The sequence below is a fragment of the Sceloporus undulatus genome, chromosome 9 (genome assembly GCF_019175285.1).
Source record: "Sceloporus undulatus isolate JIND9_A2432 ecotype Alabama chromosome 9, SceUnd_v1.1, whole genome shotgun sequence".
NCBI classification, from domain to species: domain Eukaryota; kingdom Metazoa; phylum Chordata; class Lepidosauria; order Squamata; family Phrynosomatidae; genus Sceloporus; species Sceloporus undulatus.
In genome coordinates this window covers 36,345,629-36,354,198 of record NC_056530.1, presented here as the reverse complement: position 1 = coordinate 36,354,198, position 8,570 = coordinate 36,345,629, and the positions used below count along the sequence as shown (strand labels likewise).

At 44.5% G+C, this 8,570-nt stretch overlaps 1 protein-coding gene across 1 annotated transcript; it reads right to left on the bottom strand.

Annotated features, from left to right (window-relative positions):
* Positions 1-1,287: 1,287 nt before the first annotated feature.
* On the bottom strand, positions 1,288-7,778 carry JTB (jumping translocation breakpoint). The gene is made up of 5 exons (XM_042440584.1): positions 7,636-7,778; positions 6,565-6,605; positions 4,709-4,794; positions 2,875-2,954; positions 1,288-1,964 (listed from the first exon to the last, which is right to left on the bottom strand). Exons 1-5 carry the CDS (start codon positions 7,755-7,757, stop codon positions 1,808-1,810), a joined length of 486 nt encoding a protein of 161 aa, XP_042296518.1. The 5' UTR covers positions 7,758-7,778; the 3' UTR covers positions 1,288-1,807.
* Between the last annotated feature and the right edge of the window lie 792 nt (positions 7,779-8,570).

The window sequence follows — 8,570 nt, the reverse complement described above, 5'->3', positions numbered from 1 at the left end:
GGGGGGGGGGGGGGGGGAGAAATGCACAGATATAGGATGGGTGGCACAACAGTAAATGTGAAAGGGATCTAAGAGTCCTAGTAGAGCACAAGTTGAACATGAGTCAAAAGTATGATGTGGCAGCTAAAAAAGCCAATGTGGTTCTAGGCTGCATCAATAGAAGTATAGTGTCTAGATCATGGGAAGTCATAGCACCACTCTCTTCTTTTTTGGTCAGGCCCCATCAGGAACAGTGGGTACAGTTCTGGGTGCTACATTTCAATAGGGATATTGATAAGCTGGAGCATGTCTAGAGGAAGGTGGCCACAATGGTGAAGGGTCTGGAAATCACGCCTTATGAGGAGAGACTTAGGGAGCTAGGTATGTTTAGCCTGAAGAGAAGATTAAGAGGTGAGGTGCTAGCCCTGTTTAAATATTTGAAAGGATGTCATATTGAGGATGGAGCAAGCTTGTTTCCTGCTGCTCCAGAGAATAGGACCTGGAGCAATGGATACAAGCTAGTGTATAGGAAAAGAGATTCCACCTCAACATTAGGAAGAACTTCCTGATGGTAAGATATATTGGATAGTGGAATACATTGTCTCTGAATATGTTGGCATCTTCTTCTTTGGAGGTTTTAAAGCAGAGGCTGGATGGCCATCTGTCACTAGGAGTGCTTTGACTGTTTCTTCCTGCATGGCAGAATGGAATTGGACTGGATGCCCTTTGGGGTCTCTTCCAACTTTACTAATCTATAAAATACTGGGGGTGCTGGCTGTAGCAGCAAAACTGTAGGAGCTGGGTTTGGGAGATTGGAGTTCTAACCCTCTTCCCAAGCCATGAAACTCTCAGGCCAACTTGGACCAACCTCTTTCTGCCTGACCTACCTCACAGAGTTTCTGTAAGCATAAAAATGAGAAGGTAACCAGGGATGTCATCTCCCAGCCTGGAAGAAAGGAGGGATAGAAATATACCTCATAAATAAAAAATAAATATGGTGACATTCCTAAGGCTCCCCTCCCCAGAACAGAGATTTCATGTAGGCTTTCCCTTGCCACCTTCCAACCGTCATCTTTTTTCTCCCTGCCTTTGGTTGCGTCTGACTAACCAAATGACCACAGCTACTCTTTGGTTTCTGCAAACCCAGATGAAGCCCACAGCACCATAAACCCAGAGGGCTTCGTGCCAGAAACCTGCTATAAGCTCAACAGGAACACTTTTAATCCAATTTATGTTTTGCACATAGCAGCATAGGAGGATGCATTGAAAGACAAGAGAGACCATTCAAGAGCAGTACGTGAACAGAGATTTTAAAAAAACAGAGTTTTAATGTGACTGTGTGCGTTCGTATTTCAGAAGTCCAAAAGGAGCTTAAAGGTTATGTGATGAGGGCCTGAAAACCAGTTACTTCTCTGTCTCATTGCAAGACTTTAAAAAGATGCTCAACAATGTCAACAATTTAAATTCACAGTGCCACGACCAAGAAGGGGAGGCGGGGGGAGATTCCTTTAAGTCCTGCGCTGGCCAGGGAAGGAACTGGGTTCAGATTTCCAGGTAGAGGATGTAAAACGGGTACACGAAGGTGTTGGGGAGGGAAGGATTTCAATACAAGCGCCAAGGATGCTGAGAGACATGACATGGCTGACCTCATTTCACTGCCCCAATCTGGGTTACAGTGCTATCCAGAGTCCCTGTAATGTTCACATGGGAAGAGCATACTCAAGTGGCCAGACAGAAGCAACTGATGTCCGTCCATGGAAAGGTGAAAGGCCCCCATTTGGTGACCATCCTCCATCTTGAAAGGGCCCACAGCAAAAGGCAACCACCACTAGATGGATTCAATCTGCTTGCGGACTTTCTCCAAGGCCTTGCGGTCAAGGATGCGCTGCCGACACACCACCAACAGGGCAAAGATGGCCGCCGCGCTCAGCATGGCCCCCTCAAACTTCCAGAAGAGGTGGGTCTCCATCTCGGTAGAACGGCAACTACAAGGAGATGATGGGGATCAAGCAGGGGAGATGGGAACACAGAGCCACATGGGTCAGAAAGGGTGGCTGAGACCCGACTTTGGAATCAGGGCATGTAAATTCTGTTATGTGGAGTTACACATGAACTGAGCAAGCTTTGGGTTGAAAGGAAACGTTGCAGAACCCAAACAGACACCCAGCCCTCCATTCAATGCACCAGCAAATCCATGGGCTGTATGAAATGCACAGCCATTTACAATAGCACCACATGCACATCTGCAGCCTCAAACCGAATGTGGATGTTCCACATTGGACAAAAATCACCACCACTTCCAGTAAGGGAGATTTTGCATACATAAGACACCAAGAGGATGCCAGTCAATGCTTACTCCCTTCCAAGGCTGAGGTTCCTAACTTGTGGTGAGATCCCATGAAAGTCTACAGATAGGTCTCAAGGGGTCTACCAACCAGGCATAAGCAAAAGAAATTACTCTACAACAGCAGCTTAGTTATGAATACTTAAGTAAGTAACATCTCCCATGGCCTGACCTTCCCAAGCCCATCTTCACAGCTTGTAGCTGCACTGAGCAAAGGAGGCCTGTGAGGACGTTTCCAACCTCCTTGCACCAGTGAGTAAGGCTGCAACATTCAGAAATGTCATAATTCCCTACTGCTAGTGGAATGAGATCTGGAAACATCTTCCTCACACCCAGATTGAAAGCTGAGCAGAACTCCTTCGCTCTATGCAGCTGGTTGTTAAGGTGGGTTTAGGGCGCCTTTTACGATTGTGGCAACAGCACCATGATCATGATTTCTGTAAAGTGCATGCAAATCTATGGCGCTGTATAAATAAACATTAATAATGACTATACAGTCATAACCAGGTACTGGGGCTTCAGGGTTCACTCTCTCATTGCACTGCACTCACCTCTTGAATTCACCCTTCTTGGAAGCGCTACAGTTGATCTGCTCAATGAAGCCGGTCACGCTGCATTCTGGCATCGTTTTCTACAACCAAGAGCACAAGGTTGTTAAATGCCACTCTTTATTCCCATTGAGGAAAGCACAGTACAGGTTGAGTCTCCCTTAACTGGAATTCTGAAATCCGAAATACTCCAAACTGTCCACACAGGTGGCTGAGATAGTGGCACCTTTGCTTCCTGATGGTTCAGTGAACATAAACTTTGGTCCAAAACACACTACAGAAATAATCCAGTTTGAGACCACTTTAACTGTCTTGGCTAGGGAATCCTGGGGATTGTGGTTTATTGTGGCGCCAGAGTTCTCTGACAGAGAAGGCTAAATGCCTCCCAGAAGTACAGTTCCCAGAATTCCCTAGCATTGAGTCATGGCAGTTAGAGAAGTCTCAAGCCAGATTATTTCTGCAATGTGTTTTGGACCTTCATTCACAAAATTATGAAATCTGTTATGCATAAAATTACTTTCAGGCTATGTTTATAAGGGATAATATGAAACATACATGAATTTTTAGACTGGGTCCCATCTCCAAAATAGCTCATTACATATATGCAAATATTCCAAAATCCAAAAAAAATCCAAAATCTAAACCACTTCTGGTCCCAAGCATTTCGGACAAGGGAGATTCGACCTGTACTTCTAAGCTGCCTTCCAAAGCAGAAAAGGGATGCTGCAAGGCAACATTTCCATTTCTAACTTTCAGACGATTTCAAAATGCAAAGCAGCACAAGCAGCAAGATTAAGAACAGCAGGGAAACAATATTTTAAGAGAGGGATAGCAGAAGTACACTTGTCCCTCCATATTCACAAGGGTTAGGGGCACAAGACCCCCATGAATATGAAAAAAATGCAAATAACACAATGTTTTTACCTGAGAGGACACTTCTCTAGGAATCTCTAGGTCCTCCTGTGCAACTCTATGGTCAACGTCCAACAGACACTGACCACAGAACTGCGCTGGAGGAACTACAAACGCCTAGCAGAGTCTTCTCTCTAGGAATCTCTAGGTCTTTCAGTGCAACTTTTAGTTAAAGTTGACCATAGAGTTGCACTGGAAGACCTAGATATTCCTAGAGAGAACATATTAATCAAATCCATGAATAATCAAAGCCATAAATATCAGAGCCGCAAATATGGAGGGATAAGTATCAAAAAGTGATTTTTTTGAAAGGCGGGAAAATGCCCAGAATCCTCTAGTCACTGAACACAGTCCGTCTAAATCTAAACAAAAAAGACCAAATGCCTGACTTCATATCAGGTGTCCACTTGGGTTTCTATTTCAATTAGTTTTTTCCTCAACACCACGAGGACTATTATTATTGTTGCTATTATTGTGTCTTTAAGTTGTTTCTGACACATGGTGAATCTAGCACTGTATCGTCTTGGCAAGATTTGTTCAGAGGGGAGTTGCTATTGTCATCCTCTGAGGCTGAGAGGGTGTGATTGGCAGGGATTCCTCCTCACTTCGCAACCACCCAGTCCTCCCTGTCTGTGGTCCTCAGTGCTTGGTCTTCCAAATATTTTGGACTTTATCTCTCAGGAACCTTGGCCATCAGGCTGGGGCTTCTGGAAAACAAAGTCCAAATGTGACGTCGAAGGCTTTCATGGCCGGCATCCAGTTTTTTTGTGGGGTTTTTGGGCTACGTGGCCATGTTCTAGAAGAGTTTCTTCCTGACATTTCACCAGCATCTGGGGCTGGCATCTTCAGATAAAAAATCCAAATGCCTGGAGGATGAAAGTCTGAGACCTGCTGTTGTATGTGACCAAGAAAGAGAGCCACTTACAGTTTGAAAACTCGTGCACGGGGCACACTGCAGTGTCACCACAAAGTCTTCAGTCCGCCAGCATGGAGTAGTCCCCAATGAATTAGCTGCAAGAAAATCGGTAAGCCACTGGTATCACAGGAGCCATGTTAAAGTCGGTGATAAGAAGGCTTCAGAAAACAAGGGCCAAAGGCAAGCAGCTGTCCATGCTCCTGACACCTAGCTCTCTTCTCTCATAACATATTTTATTACATTTTCTAAGAATCATAGAGATGGAAGAGACCACAAGAGCCATCCAGTCCAACCCCATTCTGCCATGCAGGAATTCTTAATCAAAGTATACCCGACAGAGGGCCATCCAGCCTCTGCTTAAAGACCTCCAAGGAAAGAGACTCCACTTTTAACATCCTACTGTCTGCTTACCCACATGCCAGCCTTCCATTCTGCTTTGGCCAGGCCCCACCTGGAATACTGTGTCCAGTTCTAGGCACCACAATTCAAAAAGGATGTTGAGAACCTTGAACGTGTCCAAAGGAGGGAGACTAAAATGGTGAAGGGTCTGGAAACCATGAAGCCCTAAGAGGAACGCCTTAGGGAGCTGGGGATGTTTAGCCTGGAGAAGAGAAGGTTAAGAGGTGGTATGATAGCCCTGTTTAAATATTAAATACTGAGGAGGGAGCAAGCTTTTTTTTCTGCTGCTCCAGAGAATAGGACATGGAGCAATGGGTGCAAGCTCCAGGAACAGAGAATCCACCTCAACATTAGGAGGAACTACCTGACAGTAAGGGCTGTTCGATAATGGAAGACATTCTCTCGGAGTGTAGTGGAGTCTCCTTCTTTGGAGGTCTTTAAACAGAGGCTGGATGACCATCTGTGTGGGATGCATTGATTGAGATTTCCTGCATGGCAGAAAGGGCTTGGACTGGATGGCCCTTGCGGTCTCTTCCAACGATTCTATGATTTTCTATGATTGTCCTATTAATCCTCCATCATTCCACTTTCTCAGCTGTTTGTTAAAATGCCCCAGTTTCTCTCTCCTCCCATTTTCCTTCTTTGTACTCAGCTTAGTTCAGTGGCTGCAAAGTGAGCCTGAAGTGCAACAGAAGCTTCCCCTGAACTAACTCAGCAGAGGAAGGAGGAGAGGTATCCACTTGGATTTCTACTTCCATCAGTTCTTTCCTCAATGCCACAAATCTTGCTCTTCCCAGCAGGTCAGTCAAAAGCAAACTGCTGCAGCCTCTCCTAGCTTTTCTGTATCTTCCTCATTAATAACCTCCGCCATCTTGACCACGCTCCGATGTTGTTTGGTAACATATATTCCGGCTTTCATCTGTGAAAACCCGGGGGATTCAAGAAAAATGCTACAAAGGTAAAGCTGTTCTTGTTGAGTTTGGCACCATTCTTTTTGAATCTACTGGAAAGCATGTCTTTTTTAATGTACCTTTGGCTCTATACAGACAGGCCAAAATAAAGCTGCTTTGGGTCACTTGGGAGGTATGCTGTTTAAATGACGCATGCGTAACCAAGAGTCCGGAAGCTGCACCAAAGCCATGATCCAATCCTAAGGATTAAAGCACAGTTTTGGTGCTTGGGACGCATGCATGATTTAAACAGCATACCTCCAAAGTGACCCAAAGCAGCTTTATTTTGCCCTGTCTGTATGGGGCCTTTAATTCTTTCTGAATGAACCTTTTTCTATGTTCTTTAATTGTACTGTTTCTTAATGTTGTGAAGCTGCTCTGACTCCCAATTCTGGAGAAAGAGCGGGATACAAATCAATATAATAATAATAATAATGACGATGTCTCGAAATGGAAAAAGCCAGAAACAGAGGCCTGAAAGGTACGCAATAAAGAAAGTGATCATCCTCTTCTTACCTTGGCTTTTCCCCTCATTCTCAAAAGCCACCTCCGCCAACCTGCAAACGGGACAGACAAGGGAAAAAGTAACTTTATCAGGGGGGAAAGAGTATTGATACTCTCGGTTCTTCCTAGCCCTACTTGGGATTTACTTATTTATATCTCTATCTATCTATCTAGATATACTGTATATCCACCCTAGGGTTCATTTATTTCTGTTTATTACTTATTTACAGTATTGATACTCTCGGTTCTTCCTAGCCCTACTTGGGGTAAATAAACCACCCTGAGGTTTATTTATTTATATTTATTTATTTATGTATTGATATTCTAGGTTCTTCCAAGTCATACTTGGGATATATATATATATATATATATATACACACACACACACACACCCTGGGGTTTATTTATATTGATTGATTTACTTATGTAGAGTATTGATACTCTGGGTTCTTCTTTTGAATGACTACGGAGAAGGATAAGACTGAATGGAATATTAGCAATGGAACGAAAGGCATTTATTGTTAGAGAACTAAGGGAAGTAAGACACAATCACTTTGCTCTTATGATGTGACACATTTACACATAACTTATGATATATACATTTTAATTTATTAGTATTAGTACAGTAGAAGAATTGGAAAAGACTCTATGAAATGTGTTAATTTTGTTTGGAAAATAAACTGAAACATCTATAGATAGAGATATATAAAATTATATATATATATATATATATATATATATATATATATATACATACACATACACACACACACACACACAAAAATCCCATCATGCCCAACCAGGGGATAATGGGCCCTGTCATCCCTCCTCCTTCTCCTCCTGAGACCCAACTTGCTTTTAATTATGACAATCTCTGCATGAGAAAGTGGGACCAAATAGCCCCTCATGACTAGGGCTGTCACTCCCATAATCCCTCACTAGAATGGTTAGGGGATGATGGGATTTGTAGTCCAATACCGCCCAGAAGCATCAGAAAGGCCCCTCCCAGCCATCCTCAGGGGCTCTAAAATTAGCCACAGCCCCTTCTTTCGTCCCTTCCTTCCCTAAAAGCGAGGCTCTTACCCGCCGAAGGCTGTAGCCATGATCTCCAAAAAGGCAGCCACAGTGAGGCGCCATCTTGGGCCCATGTTCTCCCCGAGGAGGAGGGCCACTTCCGCCCTCACTGGGCCTCTCTCGCGGGGCATTCTGGGAGGAAGGTCCGTGTCTCCCACTGCGCACGCGCCGGCCGGAGGAAAAGGGGCGGAGCCAAAGCTTCTCTCCAAAGGGGCCCAGTCTGTGTGGTTTTCGCCAACATCACAGGTCCCCCGTCGCAGATGGCAGAGCTGCCATTTGTGGAGCAACACAAGTTGGGCAGCACTCTGTTCACATGAAAGAGATCATGGGAGGCTTCCCATTTGTATTTCTATGAAACAGTCCCACACAACACACTCTCTCACACACATATTTCCAAGCAAGAGGCTTTTGTGTGTGTGTTTCCCCCTATGGACACAGGCAGAGGTTCAACAGGGGCAGGGAAAAGCTTCCCCTGTTGAATGCCAATGTCCCTTTCCCTTCCCACCCTTGGAAAGCTTCATTGCATGCCTCCTTTTCTAGCCAAACTGTTAACCATTTATTATTCAAGGGTATAGCCACATTAGTCTCTACAATCAGTTTGCAGAGAGATCTTGCAGCACTTTTGAGACTCCCTGGAAGAAAGAAGTTGGCAGCAGCTTTCCTAGATTTCCGTCTATTTCCTCAAATGCATCTCAAAATGCACCTGATGAAGTACTACACTTAAGTCTAAGGAAAGCTCAGGCTGCCAACTACTTTCTTCCAGTGAGTCTCAAAGGTGCTGCAGGATCTCTCTACGTACATTTTCTCTTACTGCCATTTAGAAAAGGCACAGTAGCACTGCTGGCCTGTAGAGAGATCTTGGAGCACCTCTGAAACGAAGGCCTGTTACAGACTGCCAAAATAAAGCTGCTTGGGGTCTCTTTGGAGGAATGCTGTTTAAATGA

What these genes read in the sequence shown, in the direction of transcription:
- JTB (XM_042440584.1), bottom strand. Translation starts at nt 7,757, where the DNA reads ATGCCCCGCGAGAGAGGCCCAGTGAGGGCGGAAGTGGCCCTCCTCCTC. An exon ending in GAATGAGGGGAAAAGCCAAG is followed by an intron (nt 4,795 to 6,564) that starts GTAAGAAGAGGA and finishes ATTTTCTTGCAG; the next exon opens with CTAATTCATTGGGGACTACT. An exon ending in CGTGCACGAGTTTTCAAACT is followed by an intron (nt 2,955 to 4,708) that starts GTAAGTGGCTCT and finishes TCTTGGTTGTAG; the next exon opens with AAAACGATGCCAGAATGCAG.